The following is a 19,805-nucleotide window of genomic DNA, read 5'->3' as shown; positions in this document are numbered from 1 at the left end:
TTTTCATTTATTTTGATTATTGATTGGTAATTTCTTGGAATTTAACTGACAATTTTAAAGTTTTATAAACAACTAAACCCCTTCTATTTGCAAATAAAGTCGATTTTCTTGAATATTATGAAGTTTTAAGTAATATTGACATATTGTACTTACTTACTTACTCATCATCGTATATTAGAAATGTTAGCAAAATTTTAGGTTCGAATGGATTGAAGAAAACTTCTTTAAAAAAAAATATTGAAAAAGACAATTTTACTCCCATGAAATTGTAGAAGAGAATGTCTGTTGATTTCTCAATATGGTATGTTGAGATGAGATAATTAGATATTAAAGAGAACGAGTGTGTTGTGATAGGTTTGAAATAGGATTAATATTGCACGATCTAGTTAATGAAGGAGAAAATTAAGGATTCAATATTATTAATTCAATTAAGAGAGATATATTAGGGATATGAAATGTTGTAAATTTAAAAAAAGATATATTCATGCAATTTTCTAAAGCAGTTGTAACATATTTAAATAAGTATTAAATAAGTTGTATTTTGTATAAATTCCTCAATTTTTTTTACATGCGGGTTAGAACGCCAAATGGTAAAAGAATGATCTCAGGGAAAAACCACAATATCCTCTTGTTTATTTTGAAGCCAAAAAATAGAGAGGTCAATGAAAAATCATAAGATCAACAAAGGAAGCAAAGAATTGGCCAGATTGCAAAATTATAGAAGATTCATTTGCCACATGAACAAGCTATAAAGGTTGTTTATCTTGGCCAGGGGCTGGTGCTGTCCAATACTGCTTAGTTGCAATTAGAAACTTTTCCCTAACATAGGACCACCTTCGTGATCAACCATCCTGCTATCCCATTGAAATCCATCTATTGTGCTCTTCACATTTACCATTACATCTACATTGTCTTGGGAATATCACACTGTCTTGTGGCCATAAAATTCTGTCCTTTTTCCAATAATAAATCTTCTATTTCACATATGCATACATAAACGTAAATCTACGAGTACCCTTCGAGAAAGATGACAACTCGAGGAATCCGAACCTTCCAACGGTTAACTACATGTCCTGGTAGAGAGAAAATCGAATCAGCATGTATGAAGTCATAAGTTATTGGATACGTAGACAGATTCGCACCTGACTAAAAGAGCATCATCAGTAACAAGCAGAACATAGCAAACATGCTTTTATTTATAAGAGAGAAACCCGCAGCCGCTACACTTGGTGCGCATTGAGTGTAGCCTGCAATAGCCTGCAAACCACACAGCCTGCAAACCACACAGCCTACACTTGGTGCGCATTGAGGGAAGCCGCTACACTTCCCCCTATGTAATAGCCTGCAAACCACACAGGGAAGGTAAACCACACTAGGCAAGCCATGTGCGACAGACTCAACCTAGAAGGCATTGAGGGAGATTCGATCCCAGGCCATCATAGCAAACATGCTTCTTTCCGTGTTGTAAGTATAGTTTCCTTTGACAAACTGGAACCAATAGAATATCCAAGCTATTTAAAACATAGTTGAAACAACTAGTTATGCAAAGGCAAGGAAAGCTCATACTGGAAGCTCTTACAAGACTTGGCCAACTTAACCAGCTCTTTTGCATTTTCAATCTTAGAATGCTCAACCAAGCCATCGACAACCCTCTGCATTAAACTATTATAAATAGCTTTGAATGATTTGATTGCATTCTTGCACAATTGCTGTTGTGATGACCCAAAAAGGTCATCTTATGTTTTAGAACTCGAATCTGCACTCTTAAGCCTTAAAAATCTCATTTTGCCCTTCTCGATTTGCGTGCGCAGACGGGCAGGTTTCCGGAAAGCTTTTATGTTGAAAACTAATGAAAATAAGAATTTTTACCTTAAAAGTTGATTTTTAGTTGATTTCGGTCAATATTTTTGGTAAACGGGCCCGGATTTGTGCTTTGACGGTCCCGGTAGGTCCGTATCGAATTATGGGACCTAGGCGTATGCCCGAAATCGCATTTGGAGGTCCCTAGCTTGAGTTATAAATTTTTGATGAAAATTAAAAGTTTGGAAATTATTTGTTTTTAAGAATTGATTGATATTTGGCATTGTTAGTATCGGGTCCGTATTTTAGTTCTGGAGCCCGATACAGGTTCATTATGATATTTAAAACATGTATATGAATTTCGGTGAGAAATGGAGTTGATTTGACGTGATTGGGACGTCCCATTGAGAAATTAGAAGTTTTAAAGTGTTATTGAGAATTTCATTTGAATTAGTGCTAAATTTAGAGTTCTAGGTGTTATTTTGGCGATTTGATCGTGCGAGCAAGTTCGTATGATATTTTTAGACTTGTGTGCATGTTTGGTTTGGAGCCCCGAGGGCTCGGGTGAGTTTTGGATAGGCCACGGGATGTTTTGGACTTTGGAAATCTGGTTTTTATGCAGAATCTGTGCTCTAGCATGTCCTTTTTCGCGTTCGTGAAGGTACTCTCGCGAACGCGAAGAGTAAACTAAGCAGCTGAGGATTTCTTCTTCGCGAACGCGAAGGCTTGGTCGCGAACGCGAAGCGATGGGGGCGTTACCCTTCGCGAACGCGACAAGCCCATCGCGAACGCGTAGCGTTAGGCATTGGGGAGGGGGAGTCGGCTTTTTCTTCATCGCGAACGCGAGCAATGTCTCGCGAACGCGAAGACCAGGGAAGGATAGCCTACGCGAATGCAAGCACTGCCTCGCGAACGCGAAGGCTTGGCAGGCCATAGACTCCGTGAACGCGACAGTGCTCTCGGGAACGTGATGAACACTGTCGCCCAGCACTTAACAGAATCCAAAACGGGATTTTTGCCAAAAAAACTCATTTTTCTCAAAAACCAAACAGTGAGGGGCGATTTTTCAAGTGTCATTCCTTCCCCAAATTATTGGTAAGTGATTCTAAACCATTTTCTTTCAATTACCCATTACATTTCTTGAATTTTCAACCTAAAATCTAGAGTTTTGATGGTAGAATTAGGGGTTAAGGTAGAAAATAGGGATTTCGGAAATTTTGGGATTTAGACCTCAATTTGAGGTCGGATTCCAAAACTAATTATATATTCGGGCTTCGTGGTAAATGGGTAAAAGGATTTTGGTCCGAACCTCGAATTTTGACCAAGCGGGCCCAGGGTCGATTTTTTGACTTTTTGGAGGAAAATTTGGAAAATTTAATTTATGAAATATAATTGATTCCTTTAGCAATATTTGATATTACTAAGTCATTTTTGAATAGATACGAGTGGTTTGGAGGTGAATTCCAAAGGAAAAACTGTGATTGAGAATTAAGTGGCCTTCGGAGCGAGGTAAGTGTTATGTCTAATCCTGACTTGAGGGAATTAGGAACCTTAGATTATTTGCCAAGTGAAATTCATGTGAGCGGCGTATATGTGAGGTGACGAGTACCTATGCGCCGCCAATTTACTTGTTTTTCCATGTTTCTCTATTTTTCTGATATTGTCTCATTCCTATGCCAAATTGCTACGTGTATATTGTGAGTGGTATTGCACGAAGGGTGATGTCGTGCCATATTGTAAGTGTTAATGCACGAAGGGTGATGTTGTTCCATATTGTGAGTGTTAATGCACGAAGGGTGATGCCGTGCCATATTGTGAGTGTTAATGCACGAAGGGTGATGTCGTGCCATGATATGAGAGTAAAAGCACGAAGAGTGATGTCGTGCCGTTTCTATAAATTTTATGGTGCGATTGAGAGTAAAAGCACGAAGGGTGATGCCGTGCATTTTTCCTTACTGTATTCACTATTCTTATTGATTCATGGTATATTGACTGCTCTAGTGATCATTCTGTTGTAGTTCTTTATCTTGTATTCCCCTCGGTATGTTTCCCCTCCCGACATTTCCTGTTTACTTCTTCATTCCTGTTATTTACGTATACATTGTTAAATTGTACAGGTTGATTTGTAGGTGCCTCGCCTTAGTCTCGTCACTACTTCGTCGAGGTTAGGCTCGACACTTACCAGTACATGAGGTCGGTTGTACTGATGCTGCAATCTGCACTTTCTTGCAAATTTTGATACCGACTCCGGTTGATCGAGATTTGCTATTAGTCCGCTATCCGGAGACTCAAGGTAAATCTGTCGGCTTTCACAGACCTTAAAGTCCCCGTCTATCTTTTTATGTCCTACTTTTTTTTTTCATTCAGACAGGTATATTTCTTTCAGGCTATTACTTGTAGTAAAATTCTAGAATGCTCGTAAATTGTGACTCCAAATCCGGGTGGTAGTAATTAATACAGTTTTTTTGATATTCTGCACTTATTATATTTCATCTTAGTGAATTATTGTTATTTACTGAATGAAAATAAGAAATTGGTTTAATGATTGTCTAACGTTGGCTTGCCTGGCAAGTGAAATGTTAGGCGCTATCATGGTCCCGTTGGTGGTAAATTTCGGGTCGTGACAGTTGGTATCAGAGCACTAGGTTGCCTAGGTCTCACGATTCACGAGCAAGCTTAGTAGAGTCTGGAGGATCGGTACAGAGACATCTGTTCTTATCTTCCAGAGGCTATGAAGTTTAGGAACAAGTTCCACTTCTATTCTTCTTTGTCGTGCGATTTTGCTTTCTCAATACTGATTGAACTCTTCTACTCTTATTCTCTCGCAGATGGCGAGAACACATACCGCTTCCTCAGCTGAGCAGCATCCAGAGCCTCCAGTGAACTCCTACGCGGGGTAGAGGTCGAGGCTGAGACCGTGCCAGAGGCCAAGGCAGGGGCAGGGGCAGGGCTCAGCCTAGGGCCCGAGCAGCAGCCCCAGCAGTGGAGCCTCAGATAGAGATTGACGGGGAGGTTCTAGCCCAGACTGTTCCTGTCGGACCAGCTCAGGTTCCGGAGGGGTTCATTGCTACCCCAGTACTTCAGGATGTTTTGGTCCGTTTGGTGGGCCTTATGGAGAGTGTGGACCAAACTGGTGCATTTCCCATGGCACCAGCAGTCTCTCAAGCTGGAGGAGGATCCCAGACTCCCACCACTCCTGCTCCGGAGCAGATAGCTCCCCAGTATCAGGCTCTAGCAGCTTAGCTAGTCGGATTAGTTCAGCCGGTTATTGCGGCACAGGTTGGAGATGGGCCAACTATGTCTTCTGAGGCTTTATGGAGATTGGACAGGTTTACCAAGCTCTTTCCTGTTCACTTCAGTGGTGCTCCTTCAGAGGACCCCAGGAGTATCTTGACAGTTTTCACGAGGTTCTACGGAACATGGGTATAGTGGAGACCAATGGGGTCGATTTTGCTGCATTTCAGATGACTGGTTCCGCTAAGAAATGGTGAAGAGATTACTTATTGACCAGACCAACTGGGTCGCTTGCTCTTACTTGGGACCAATTCTCCCAGCTCTTCATAGAGAAGTTTTTTCCTATCACATTGAGAGAGGAGCATCGCCGTCAGTTTGATCTCCAGCAGGGCAGTATGACTGTTACTCAATATGAGACCCGTTTTGTGAATTTGGCACGTCATGCCATTCATCTGCTTCCAACCGAGAGAGGGAGAGAGAGAGAGGGGGGGTGAGGAAGTTTATTGATGGACTTGCTCAGCCTATCAGATTTGCAGATGGCTAAGGAGACTGGGAGTGAGATTTCTTTTCAGGCGGCTGCTAATGTCACCAGACGAGTCGAAATAGTTCTTACTCAGGGAGGTCAGGGGTCTGACAAGAGGCCTCGTCATTCCGGTGAGTTCAGCGGTGCCTCATTTAGAGGCAGGAGTACTTTTGGTAGAGGCCATTCTCCTAGGCCATTTCATTCAGCGCTCCAGGCATCCCACGGTGCCTCAGGTGGTCGTGGCCCTCATATGCATTATTCCGACCAGCTAGCCTATAGTGCACCACCAGCTCTTATTAGTGTACCTTCACTCCAGAGTTATCAGGGTAGTTATTCAGGTTGACAGGGTCAGCAGTCACACCAGTCGAGGTTATGTTATACTTGTGGTGATCTGAGGCACATTGCTAGATTTTGCCCTCGAGCAACGGGCAGCTCATAGCATCAGAGTTCTCGTGCCATGGTTCCGACACCAGTTGCTGCACCACCTGCTCAGCCAGCTAGAGGCAGGGATCAGGAAGCCAGAGGTAGAGGCCAAACTGTTAGAGGTGAAGGTCAGACTGTTAGAGGTGGAGACCAGCCAATTAGAGGTCATCCCAGGGACGTAGTTTAGGGTGGTGGGGCCCAGCCCCAGTGTTATGCCTTCCCAGCCATGCCTGAGGCTGAGTCATCTCACGCTGTTATCACATGTATTGTTTCAGTTTGCAGTAGAGATGCTTCAGTTCTATTTGATCCGAGATCTACTTACTCCTATGTGTCATCCTATTTTGCTTCCTATTTGGTTGTGCCCCGTGATTCTTTGAGTGCTCCTATGTATATGTCCACACCAGTGGGAGATGCTATTGTTGTAGATCGTGTTTATCGTTCATGTGTGGTCACCATTGGTAGTCTTGAGACTCGTGTAGATATTCTACTTCTCGACATGGTTGATTTTGATGTCATACTGGATATGGATTGGCTGTCACATTTTCGTGCTATATTAGATTGTCACACCAAGACGGTGACCTTAGCCTTGCAAGGGTTGCCTCGATTAGAGTGGAGAGGGAATCTTGGCCATTCTGCCATCAAGGTTATCTCTTATGTGAAGGCTCGACATATGCTCAAGAAGGGGTATCTAGCTTATTTGGCTTATGTCCGTGATTCTAGTGCGGAGGTTCCTTCCATAGATTCGGTGCCAGTTGTTCGTGAGTTTCCAGAGGTGTTTCCTGTAGACCTTCTGGGGATGCCACCCGACAGGAATATTGATTTCTGCATTGATTTGGCTCCGAGCACTCAGCCTATTTCCATTCCGCCATATCGCATGGCCCCGCCAGAGTTGAAAGAATTGAAGGAGCATTTGCAAGATTTGCTTGATAAGGGCGTCATTAGGCTTAGTGTCTCGCCCCGAGGTGCACTGTGTTATTTGTGAAGAAGAAAGATGGATCGATGAGGATGTGTATAGATTATCGGCAGTTGAACAATATCACCACCAAGAACAAATATCCATTGCCGAGGATTGATGATTTATTTAATCGGCTTCGGGGTGCCAAGGTATTTTCAAAGATTGATTTGAGATCTGGCTTCCATCAGTTAAGGATTAGGGCATCCGATGTTCCTAAGGCAGCTTTTCGGACTCGGTATGGGCATTATGAATTTCTAGTGATGTCATTTGGACTGACAAATGCCCCAGCAACATTCATGGATTTGATGAACCGGGTGTTCAAACCCTACTTAGATTCCTTTGTGGTTGTGTTTATTGATGATATCTTGATCTACTCCCACAGTCGAGAGGAGCATGAGCAGCACCTTCGGATCGTTCTTCAGACTCTAAAAGACATCCAGTTATATTCTAAGTTCTCAAAATGCGAGTTTTGGTTGAGTTCAGTTGCTTTCTTAGGTCACGTTGTATCAGTAGAGGGTATTCTGGTGGATCCTAAGAAGATTGAGGCAGTCCAGAATTGTCCTAGACCCACATCAGCTTTAGAGATTCGTAGTTTTCTGGGTTTGGCGGGCTATTACCATCTATTTGTGGAGAGGTTTCAATCCATAGCAGCCCCGTTGACCAGATTGACCTAGAAGGGTGCCCTGTTCAGGTGGTCAGACGAGTGTGAAGTGATCTTTCAGAAGCTCAAGACAACTTTGACTACGACACCCGTATTGGTGTTACCCACAGGTTCAAGATCTTATATAGTATATTGTGACGCATCTCGTATTGGTCTGAGTGTGGTATTGATGCAGGGTGGCAAGGTTATTGCATATGCTTCATGGCAGCTGAAGGTTCACGAGAAGAATTACCTTGTTCATGATCTAGAACTGGCAGCCATTGTTCACGCGCTGAAGATTTTGAGGCACTATCTTTACGGCGTGCCATGTGAGGTATTCACTGATCATCGGAGCTTTGCAGTATTTGTTCAAGCAGAAGGAACTCAATTTGAGGCAGAGAAGGTGGCTGGAGCTATTGAAATACTATGATATCACCATATTGTATCATCCCGGGAAGGCCAATGTGGTGGTCGATGCTTTGAATAGAAAGTCAGTCAGTATGGGTAGCCTTGCATATATTCCAATTGGTGAGAGACCGCTTGCATTGGATGTCCAGGCCTTGGCCAGCCAGTTCGTGAGGTTAGATGTTTCTCAGCCCAGCCGTGTTCTAGCTTGTACAGTTGCTCAGTCTTCTTTATTTGAGCGCATCAGAGATCGGTAGGATGACGATCCTCATTTACTTGTCCTTAGAGACACAGTGCGACACGGTGGTGCCAAGCAGGTTACTGTTGGAGATGACAGATTTTTTAGGATGCAGGTCGTATTTGTGTGCCTAATGTGGATAGACTTCGTCAGTTGATCCTTGAGGAGTCCCACAGTTCCCGGTATTCTATTCATCCGGGCGCCCGCCAAGATGTATCAGGACTTGAGGCAGCATTATTGGTGGAGGCGAATGAAGAAGGACATAGTTGCCTATGTAGCTCGGTGCCTAAATTGCCAGCAGGTAAAGTGTGAGCATCAGAGACCTGATGGTTTACTTCAGAGGTTAGATATTCCTGAGTGGAAGTGGGAGCGTATCACTATGGACTTTGTTGTTGGACTCCCACGGACTCAGAGGAAGTTCGATGCAGTTTGGGTCATTGTGGACAGGCTGACTAAGTCAGCGCATTTCATTCATGTGGCAGTTACCTATTCCTCGGAGCAGTTGGCAGAGATTTATATTTGTGAGATCGTCCGTCTTCACGGTGTGCCCGTGTCTATTATTTTTGATCGAGGTACGAAGTTTACCTCACACTTTTGGAGGGAAGTTCAACGTGAGTTGGGTACGCGGGTTGAGTTGAGCATAACATTTCATCCTCAGATGGACGGGCAGTCCAAGCGTACTATTTAGATCTTGGAGGATATGCTTCGCGCATGTGTTATTGACTTTGGAGGTTCTTGGGATCAGTTTTTGCCGTTAGCGAAGTTTGCCTACAATAACAGCTACCATCGAGCATTCAGATGGCTCCCTATGAGGCATTATATGGTAGACGGTGTAGGTCGCCAGTTGGGTGGTTCGAGCCGGGGAAGGCTTGGTTATTGGGTACAGATTTAGTTCAGGAGGCCTTGTACAAGGTCAAGATTATACAAGATTGACTTCGTACAGCTCAGTCCAGGCAAAAGAGTTATGGTGACCGTAAAGTTCGTGATATTGCATTCATGGTTGGAGAAAGAATATTGCTTCGGGTATCACCCATGAAGGGTGTTATGAGATTTGGGAAGAAGGACAAGTTGAGCCCTGGGTATATCGGGCCATTTGAGATCCTCGAGGGAGTGGGGGAGGTAGCTTATAAACTTGCGTTGCCTCCAGGGTTAGCCTCAGTTCATTCGGTATTCCATGTGTCTATGCTCCGAAAATATCATGGTGACCCGTCCAACGTGTTAGATTTCAGCTCTATCCAGTTGGACAAGGATTTACCTTACGAGGAGGAGCCGGTAGCCATTCGAGTGCAGTGGATAGGTCAGCCTATTGAGGCAGCTATTTGGGAGTTCGAGTCCGATATGCGGAGTAGATATCCCCACCTTTTCACCAGCCCAGGTATTTTTCTATGTCCGTTCGAGGATGAAGGGTTGTTTTAGAGGTGGAGAATGTGATGACCCAAAAGGTCATCTTATATTTTAGAACTCGAATCTGCGTTCTTAAGCCTTAAAAATCTCATTTTTATCCTCCTCGATTTACGTGCACAGTCCGGGTAGGTTTTCGGAAAGCTTTAATGTTGAAAACTAATGAAAATAAGAAATTTTACCTTAAAAGTTGATTTTTAGTTGACTTCAGTCAATATTTTTGGAAAACGGGCCCGGATCCGTGCTTTGACGGTTCTGATAGGTCCGGATCAAATTATGGGACCTGGGCGTATGCCCGGAATCGAAAATGTCATCTTTAAAGTTACTCAAAATGTTATCTTTAAAGTTAATAATTAATTTTATGCTCTAAGACCTCGAAAAATACTATTTATCATTACTCGGCTTGCGTGCGCAGTCCGTAAAATTTTCCAAAAAGTTTTTATGTGAAAAATGGATTAAAATGTGAATTAGAGCTTTAAAACTCAACTGAGTTGACCTTGCTTAACATTTTTGAGCAAACGGACTCGGATCAGTATTTTGACAGTTTCGGGAGGTCCGTATCGTGATGTGGGACTTGGGCATATGCCCGGAATCAAATTCCGAGGTCCCTAGCCCGAGATATGGAATTTTGATAAAAAATTAAAAGTTTGAAAGCTTAACGATTTTTAAGAATTTACTAATGTTGGATTTATTGACACCGGGTCCGTATTTTCGTTCCGGATCCCTCTATAGGTCCACTATAATATTTATGACTTCTCTACCGAATTTGGTGAGAAACGGAGTTGATTTGATGTGATTCGGACGTCTAGTTGTGAAAATATAACTTTTAAAGTTTTCTTGGAAATTTCCTTTGATTTGGGGTCCGATTCGTAGTTTTAGGTGTTATTTAGGTAATTTGATCGCGCGAGCAAGTTCGTATAATGTGTTTAGGACATGTTGGTATATTTGGTTAAGGTCCCGAAGGTCTTGGGTGAGTTTCGGATGGTTAACTGATCAAATTCGGACTTAGAAGAAATTTGGAAAAAACTTCTGTCTTCTGGTGTAATCGCACCTGCGAGAAATTGGCCGCAGGTGCGATACCGCAGATGCGGCTCATATTGCGCAGAAGCGTGAGGAAGGGCGTAGGTGCGGGTAGGCGCGCAGGTGCGATGGAATTTCCCGCACCTGCGAAGGAGCAGATGCGAAGGCAGCTGGGTTGACTAATCTCCGCATATGCGGGACCGCAGGTGCGAAAGCACTCGGCAGTGTACAAAACTGAAGGGTCCGAGAAATTTTGTCATTTTTGACATTTCCAAAAGCGGGTGAGGCGATTTTTGAGCGAGAAATCACGGAAAATCTTGAGGTAAGTCACATGTGATCATTGTTAATCAATTATATTGGATTATCATTGAATATTTCTAATAGATTACATATTTTTTAGGTGAAATTAGAGGATTTGGGCCTAGGGATTTCAAAATGAGAATTTGCGATTTGGAGGTCAAGTTGATGTCGGATTTTAGTAAAAATGGTATGGTTGGACTCGTGGTTGAATGTGCGTTCATATTTTGTAACTTTTGCCGGATTCTGAGACGTGGGCCCCATGAGTCATTTTTGAGTTAATTTCAGATTTTATTGAAAAATGTAGTATTTTCTTATGGAATTGATTCTATAATTTTGTTGATTGTATCGAATTAATTATGACTAGATACGAGTCGATCGGAGTCTGAAAATCGAGGAAAAGGCATACTACTTGGTTAAATTGGAGCAAGTCGAGGTAAGTGACTTGTCTAACCTTGTGTGTGGGAAATTTTCCCTACGATTGGCATTGAAGTGATAAATTAAAATACGTTGAAAGTCGTGTACACGAGGTGACGAGTGTGTATACGGGCTAAATTTGAAAGATTATATTTTTAAATTGTGTAGATCATTGTTGCATATTAATTAAATAATTCTACCTTGTTATATTCTTCATCATTTATTTAAATGTTTATAATTTAAATTGCTTGACCTTTTCATGCTAATTGTTACATGTTTAGTTGGAACTTGGTTTCTTTTATTCTGTGCATTATTTGAAGGCTGATTTTTTAAAAATTAAATATTATTAATACGAAGTATTTGACATTTTAAATTTGGTATTTAAGCAACATATTAATGTTTTTGAAATATTATTTTATTGAATTATTTATTCATGGATATTCTTTTAAGATTTACGTACTCATTATGATGGAGGTGTGAGCTCTTATTTGTGAAAAAATATTATTGTTGATTTATTTGGTATGAGCCGTAAGCTCTTTATTGTGAAAAATATTATTGTTGAATTATTTCGGCAAGTTGAATTATTTGGGCACTTGAGGTACAAATTGTGATATATTGTGATATTGATACGCATGCGGTGGTATAAGGTTTGAGTGTTGAAAAGCATGCTGTGAGATAAGGGGGCTTGATACGCGTGGCTAGTAGGGGGAACTACTAGAAGTCATGCAGTGTGATAAGGAAGGCTAAAACGCGGGATGCTATTTCGGGAAAAATATTTTCTTAAAAATAAATTGTGAAGGCTCCCGCGCTGAGATAAGGAAATGAGATATTGTGAATTTATTTATGATTTGGGACTACGGGACGGTACCTCGGGAGTGCCCTTGTTGATATTGATTTATGGCCGCAGTTGCATTTGATTATTTGTTGTGATTTTCTTAAAGTTGAAAGGAATTCTTTTTTGATTCCACGAGATATTATTTGCCATTATTTTGTGTAATTAAATGGTGATATGCTACTTGATTCATTTCCATTGTCATTTTATTTTATTATATTGTTAAACATTTTACCATGCAATTATTATTTTTCAGTATGGCCTGACCTGACCTCGTCACTACTCTATCAAGGTTAGGCTTGGCACTTACTGGGTACCGTTGTGGTGTACTCATACTATGCTTCTGCACATCTTTTTGTGCAGATCCAGATACTCCTTACCAGCCCCGACATCAGTGAGTTACCTGTACACGGAGACTTCGAGGTATATCTGCCAGCGTCCGCAGACTCCGGAGTCCCCTTCTATCATTATTATGTTGCTTCCTTATTTTCTTTAAACCTTGATATATATAGAGACATTGAGATTAAAAATTCTTAAAAACTTGTGACTTATTTCTACCAGATTTTGGGAGTTGCAATTATTTAAAGTTTCAGATTTCTATTTTTATTCTGCATTGATAGGCTTACCTAGTCTTAGAGACTAGGTGTCATCACGAGTCACGACATCCTACGGAGGGAATTTGGGATCGTGACAATAATATAATAATAAGCATTAAATGCAAAATCCTATAAAACTCTTGAATAAATTAATACATATAATTTCATACATGGAAAATTAAAAGCAAAAAGAGTAGACGGATTAAAATGTAGCGGTTAAATTTATTTTTTCGATAGTAATATTTATTTTTAATTTGTTGGAAATAATTCTTATGGTATTTATTATACATTAAAGAAATAGAACAATTTGCATTTTGCTCATGAGCAAAAAAAAGACGTCTTCTATCGATTGAATGAGATGGTTAAGAACTTATATGGGATAGAGTTTCTTTCTTTGTTGAGTTACCTAAATAGGATCAACAATTATCATTTTTAAAAACTTAAATTTTTTAATTTTAACTTTTATTTTATAACTCAACCATAATTTTAATATAATATTTATGTAATTCTTTGAAATATTATATTTATTGAGATAGGGTAACACGCGCAACGCTTGTACTCTAATATATATATGAAAACTAGTTTTTAAAAATGATGGGCCGGCCCGTGGGGCTCGTGACCCACGTAAGGCTGGGTTGGACTGGCCATTTTAAAGCCAATTAAAATTGTGGGCCGGCCCAGTGTAGCCCGTCAAATGCTAAAAGCCCGTGTGAGTTGGGCTGGGCCAATCCGTGTTTATTGACAACGCTAAACCACATGGGCAATTTGGACTTTGTCCCTTAAAAAAATAAATTTGTGGATAGATTCTCATTAAAACTTAATTGTCCTAGTAATAAAAGAAAAATACATGTGATTATCAGTCATTCAATTGCTTCCATTAGGCCATCCAATCCTTGTTGACATGTTGGATAGATGTTCATAGTAGAAGAATAACAATCTTTAGTCAATTTAACACAGCCATCTAAAAAATAGGTTCTACACTAAGCGTATGGACATAAGAATTGTGAAATGGTATTTAAAAATTAGAATTATGTTTGAACATGAATACAACTTGGAGCTGTTTTTGAATTTTGTGAGCGATTTGAAGTGAAAATTTTGAAAAATAGTTTTTTTGGTGTTTTTCAAATTTTCAAAAAAATTCGAAATTCATTTTCAAGTGAAATTCAAAATTTTCATGGACAAACACTAATTCCGAAAAAAAAAAAAATTCAAAAAAAAAAATAAAAAATTATGGCCAAATGGGCCCTATATTTTGCATTTCAAAGCATATAAAAGTAAAATCTTACGTACGGATTGGAACGCCAAATAGTAAAAGAATAATCTCAGGGAAAAACCGCAAAATCCACTTATTTATTTTGAAGCCAAAAAGATAGAGAGGTTAATGAATTATCGTAAGCACCCATTAAACAAACAAAATATCAACTAAGGAAGCGAAGAATTGGCCAGATTGCAAAACTATAGAAGATTCATTTGACACATGAACATGCTATGAAGGTTGTTTATCTTGGTCAGGGACTGGTGCTGACCAATCCTGCTTAGTTGCAATTAGAAGCTTTTCCCTAACATGAAGACAACCTTCGTGATCAACCATACTGCTATCCGATTGTAGTCTATCTATTGTGCTCTTCACATTTACCAAAACATCTACGTTGTCTGGGAATATCACACTGCCTTGTGGCCTTGATATTCTATCCTTTTCCAATAATAAATCTTCTATTTCACATATGCCTTATTCGATGACAATTTGAGGAATATGTACTGTCCAATGGTGAATTACATGTTCTGGTAGCAGAGCTAGAATTTGAAATTTATGGGTTTTAAACTTGCCGTCGAACCCATAGCTCGTTATAGTTACTGAGTTCACAATTGAATATTTACACATATTTAATGGATTTCCTAATACAATATACGGGTCTAAGCAAAAGCTACTAGGTTCGTCCAGATCCGTAACTTATACTCTCCCTCCACCTCTGCCTGTAGAGGGTGAAAATCGAGTCAGCATGTATGAAGTCATAAGTTCTTGGATATGTAGACATAGATTCACACCTAGCTGAAAGAGCATCATCATTAACAAGCAGGACATAGCAAAAATACTTCTCTCCTTGTGGTAAGTATATTTTAATTTGACAAGCAGGAACCAAGAGAATGTCCAGGCTATTTACTACTATTTCAAGCCAATTATAGGAACCATAACAGTCAAATGTAGCACACTTCACGTAAATGCAACAAGCTAAATTTTCTATAAAGCATCCAAGCATTCCTCATCCCAAGAAAGAGAGCTTCAAGTACCTGGGGTCGGTTATCAAGGAGGATGGAGAGATTGATGAGGATGTTACGCACTGTATAGGGGTGGGATAGATGAAATTGAGGGTAGCGTCTGGTGTCTTGTGTGACAGGAAGGTTCTCCTAAGTCTTAAAGGTAAGTTCTATAGAGCGGTGGTTAGACCGACCATGATGTATGATGCTGAGTGTTGGCCAGTCAAGAATTCTCATATCCAGAAGATGAAAGTTGCAGAAATGAGAATGTTGAGATAGATGTGCGGGCACACTAGGCTGGATAAGATTAGGAATGAAGATAACCAGGGGAAGGTGGGCGTGGCAGCTATAGAAGACAAGATACGGGAAACTAGGCTTAGATGGTTCGGGCACGTGCGGAGGAGAAGTATGGATGCCCAGTTAGGAGCTGTGAACGGCTGGCCTTGACGGGTGTGAGAAAAGCTAGAGGGCGGCCAAAAACATATTGGGAAGAGGTGGTCAGACAGGGCTTGGTGCGACTTCAGATTTCCGAGGACATGACCCTTGATAGGAAGTTGTGGAGGGTGAGGATTAAGGTTGTAGATTAGGAAGTAGGAGGCTAGCATCTGTTTGTCTTAGGCTGCTAGTGGCTTCGATTGTGTCCATATTAGTTCTTTAGGATTGCAGGTTAGGTCATAGGAGACTAATCCGATAGTGTAGTGTCTTAGGGTGCTAGTGGCTCTTGTAGTATCCATATTACTCTATTGTGTCTGTAGTACTGTACCATTGTTACTGCTTATTATTATTACTTTCTCCCTATTTTCTGGTTATTACGTTGCTGATGTTATCTCTCTTTCTTGCTTGCTTACTCTGATATTACTGTGCCACTGTCTTTTTTTATTTTCTTTAGCCGAGGGTCTATCGAAAACAGCCTCCCTACTCCGAAGGAGTAGGGGTAAGGTCTGCATACACACTACCCTCCCCAAACTCCACTTGTAAGATTCCACTGGATTGTTGTTGTTGTTGTATCCGAGCATTCCTCGTACCTTTTATCAACTTCATCTTCAAGGCAAGATCAAGCTTGTCACAAGCTCAAGCAAGTGATCAAAAGATTAAAACATAGTTGAAACAACTAGTTATGCAAAGGCGAGGAAAGCTCATATTAGAAGCTCTTACAAGACTTGGCCAACTTAACCAGCTCTTTTGCATTTTCAACCTTAGAATGCTCAACCAAGTCATCGACAACCCTCTGCATTAAACTATTATAAATAGCTTTGAATGATTTGATTGCTTTCTTGCACAAGTGTAGTGCAACATCAAAATTTTAGGGATCACAAGCCAAAGTAATAAGCATCGTAAACGTTGCATAATCCGGAAGGCATCCATTTTGCATCATCTTCTCATACCACATTTTAGCCTCCTCTAGATTCCTCTCAGCAACACACATTTTTATTATAGCATTGTAACTGAATGTGTCCGGTTTGAAACCCTTGTGAACAATCTCCTCGAAGAACTGAATCGCTTCTGAAACCACATTAGCTTTAACCAAACCATTTAATTTAATATTATAACTGTAAAGGTCAGGGACTATATGTCTCTTTTCCATCACAGCCCACAAATTTTCAGCTGCAGAAAACCTTTTACTTTTATGAAATGCGTTTAATAACGTATTACAAGTCACAATATTCGGCTTGATCTCATGCTTTTCCATCTCATCCATAAAATACAAGGCACAATCCAATGAACCAGCCTTACATAATGCCTTAATGGCAGTGTTATACGACACTAGATCAGGCTCAATTGACAATTTCTGGGGCAATTCGCGAAATAACCCGCCAATTTTATCATATCTCTCTGACTTAAGACATGCCTCCAAAAGGGCATTGAAGGAAAAGACAGTGCGCGGACAATTTAGTTGAGGCATTTCGTCGAAGAGCTTACGGGCATTACTATACATTTTGGCTTTGCCATAAAGAAGAATAAGACGGGCGACAAAGTACTCATTACAAATATCTGGGGTAGTGTTTTTGATGCTCGATAATATCTTCAATGCCGGAGAAATGGTTGGCGTGGGCAAGTTGGCGAACGGCGATTTCATAATGGAAGCGTTGGCGTCGGAATTTGGGGCATTCCGATGATCTTTTAAAATAATCTACAATTGTTTGGGGTGTGCGACGGGTGGGTCTTGAAGAAGTAATGGAGGCTTTTGTTGTTGTGATATCTATAATTTTGGTGGGTGCATTGTTGTTTCCGGCGAGGAGACGGCGGAGAGGTGCAGAAGTAGACATCTAATTGGCTTATTTTGGCGCTGAGTACCAGTTCGCCAAATTGATCTACAATATTACCATTTCTTACCTTATGGTTATCAAAGTAAGTATTGCATCCTGTAGTATTTTTATGTAATTTTTGCATAAATGGATTTTTACTTTACATGCGATTCTTTGTTTTAGTGATGTGAATATATTTTTGAAATGAATTTAATTTCACATAATAGTCTGAAAAATATTTGTATATTTGTGTAATTTAACTTGTCTAAAAGTTACCTGTCTAATTTTTACATTACTAATTCTATTTATTATTAATAATTATTTGTAGTTATTTTTTACACCTTGTTTGGATCGTTGTTACCCATTGTATCGTATTGTATTGTTTTCCCAAAACAATGTTTGTTTTGATTGTTTAGTTAAAATTGGTTGTATTATATTGTTAAATTTATTGTTCCGGAACAATGAAAAGTCTCATTTTTTGAAACAACCGATTTGGTGTGGTGGGATCGTTTCCTATTTTTCTTTATAATTATACCCTAACTTATTACTTTATAATTCTATTTTACCCTTTATCTTTTTTTATTTTAAATAATAGCAAAGTCTCTTTCTCATATAATTTTATAATAGAATTCTACGTGAAGTCTAATAACCTATATAAATTCTCAAAGACAACATCCAAAATATAAGCTATATACGTTAAGTCTAATAACATGAAAATTTCGTTCCTTCTGCCGCTTCCAAACTCTTCAGGTATAGATTTTCCCTAACTTTTGTTTTATTCTTTCTTCTACTTTGATTTGTAATTTCAATTCTAATTACTTTATCTCTAATTAGCTTTATGATATTGGTTGTTAGGAAATATTACTTATGATCTAAATTTTAAATGGAGTCTACTTAACATTTTATTTTATTTTTTTACTATTATGATCCAATTATGAACATAGTGTACTTATTATTATTTTTAATATTATTAACTTGTTCCACTAATTTCGATAGGATTTGCATGAATTTAATTGCTTAACGTATATATAAGACATAATTGGTGATAAATTAGTAGAAAGTGATTTTCTTAAATAATTTTTATGTGTAATTCTTGATAAATTAAATATTTAAAACAATTGAGGGTATTTTATTAAACTTATCAGTTACTGTACAGCGTATACAGTCTAACCAAACAGCAAAATGTTATTTAACAACAATAAACAATACAGTATATCCAAACATTATATTCATAAAACGATACGATACAATACAATATAGTACAATACGATATATTATAAAACGATGGATAACGATGATCCAAACAGAGTGTTAGATAGCTTGATAGAGTAAATTCTTTTACACCATCAGTACTTTGAAATAAATTCTTTTTATTTTAAATTTGAACTCCTTTTGTCTTTAGACTTGCTAATAAATGCAAGGTGAAAAGAATGAAAGCGGAAAAATAACATTTAGAATTTGGAACAAATTAAGCTGTAGTTTTTAAAGAAAAAGAGTAGCAATTAGGGCTAAAAATCCCTCATTTTCTTGTTTAACCCTCAAAATTGAGATATTGTGTTTTATGATAAACCTTGATTACCAAGTGGAACATGTCAAATAAATATTCTGAAAATGGATAGTGAGGTTCAAAGATATACCGGTTAAAGTACAGAATACATGCTTGGAATAACATAAACTCTTTCTAATACAAAATTAGGTTGTACTTAAGATATTATTCTTGTCGGTAGTGAAAAAGTGAAAGGAGAATTAAAATTCTGCTTATTCAAATTGATAAATGATTGTGTGGAATCTCTTACACTAGAACTGAAAATAGTATCACCTGATCTGGGATTCCTGGTAGTGTTGTTTAGTTGAACAATGACCTAATCATGGCCTACGAGGCATTTGCTGAAGTTTATAAGTGTTTAGTCCATGAATTTGATTACTAGTTGGTCAAATTCATTAATTGAAAAGTTCAGGCAGTGTTGAAGTAGGTAGAATGATAACCATGCATCTCTGCAAGCAGTGACGGATGAATCTGGAAACCAAAACGCATGGATTCTCAAAATTCCTAGCATTCGAGGTTGTATTTGTTAGGAATAGTCATTGTAATGTATTAATTTCAAATTAAAACAGATTTAAATTTCTCGTTTGTTATTATGATTAAATCTGTGTAATTATATGTCTAACTTTGAAATTTGTAGGTATTACTATTTACGTTCGTCTATGTTATTTGAACTACATAGGGCCAAACACCAAACATGCTCATTATTAAGAGTTTGTTTGAAATTGTCTTGGCCAACCTAACAAGGCCCGTCGCGAATAAGGCTCATGTCGGAACCCAATTCACAAATTCGCATGGGGGATTTTGAATCTATACCCAGTTTTTGGGTCACAATTGAACTTATACATACTTTGCAAAAACGTTTGTAAGCATGCCCACTTTACGATCAACCTCAGACTTATCGGATCTGAAATTATAAAATTTGAGAAATTTACATAGAATACAACCCTTTAAAGACTTATTTATATTCCCTACAACT

The 19,805-nt window shown here is 39.2% G+C and overlaps 1 protein-coding gene and 1 long non-coding RNA gene across 2 annotated transcripts; both read right to left on the bottom strand.

Annotated features, from left to right (window-relative positions):
• Nucleotides 1-525: 525 nt before the first annotated feature.
• On the bottom strand, nucleotides 526-15,170 carry LOC138906568 (uncharacterized). The gene is made up of 2 exons (XR_011414020.1): nucleotides 14,828-15,170; nucleotides 526-1,142 (listed from the first exon to the last, which is right to left on the bottom strand). It is a non-coding gene; the product is annotated as an uncharacterized lncRNA (long non-coding RNA).
• A 1,170-nt stretch (nucleotides 15,171-16,340) lies between these two features.
• On the bottom strand, nucleotides 16,341-16,973 carry LOC104088723 (small ribosomal subunit protein mS79 (rPPR3b)-like). The gene has a single exon (XM_009593449.2). It carries the CDS (start codon nucleotides 16,971-16,973, stop codon nucleotides 16,341-16,343), a length of 633 nt encoding a protein of 210 aa, XP_009591744.2.
• Between the last annotated feature and the right edge of the window lie 2,832 nt (nucleotides 16,974-19,805).

This window comes from Nicotiana tomentosiformis, chromosome 2, assembly GCF_000390325.3.
Source record: "Nicotiana tomentosiformis chromosome 2, ASM39032v3, whole genome shotgun sequence".
NCBI classification, from domain to species: Eukaryota; Viridiplantae; Streptophyta; class Magnoliopsida; order Solanales; family Solanaceae; genus Nicotiana; species Nicotiana tomentosiformis.
Note: the sequence above shows the minus strand (reverse complement) of the source record. Positions and strands in the feature narration are given on the sequence as shown.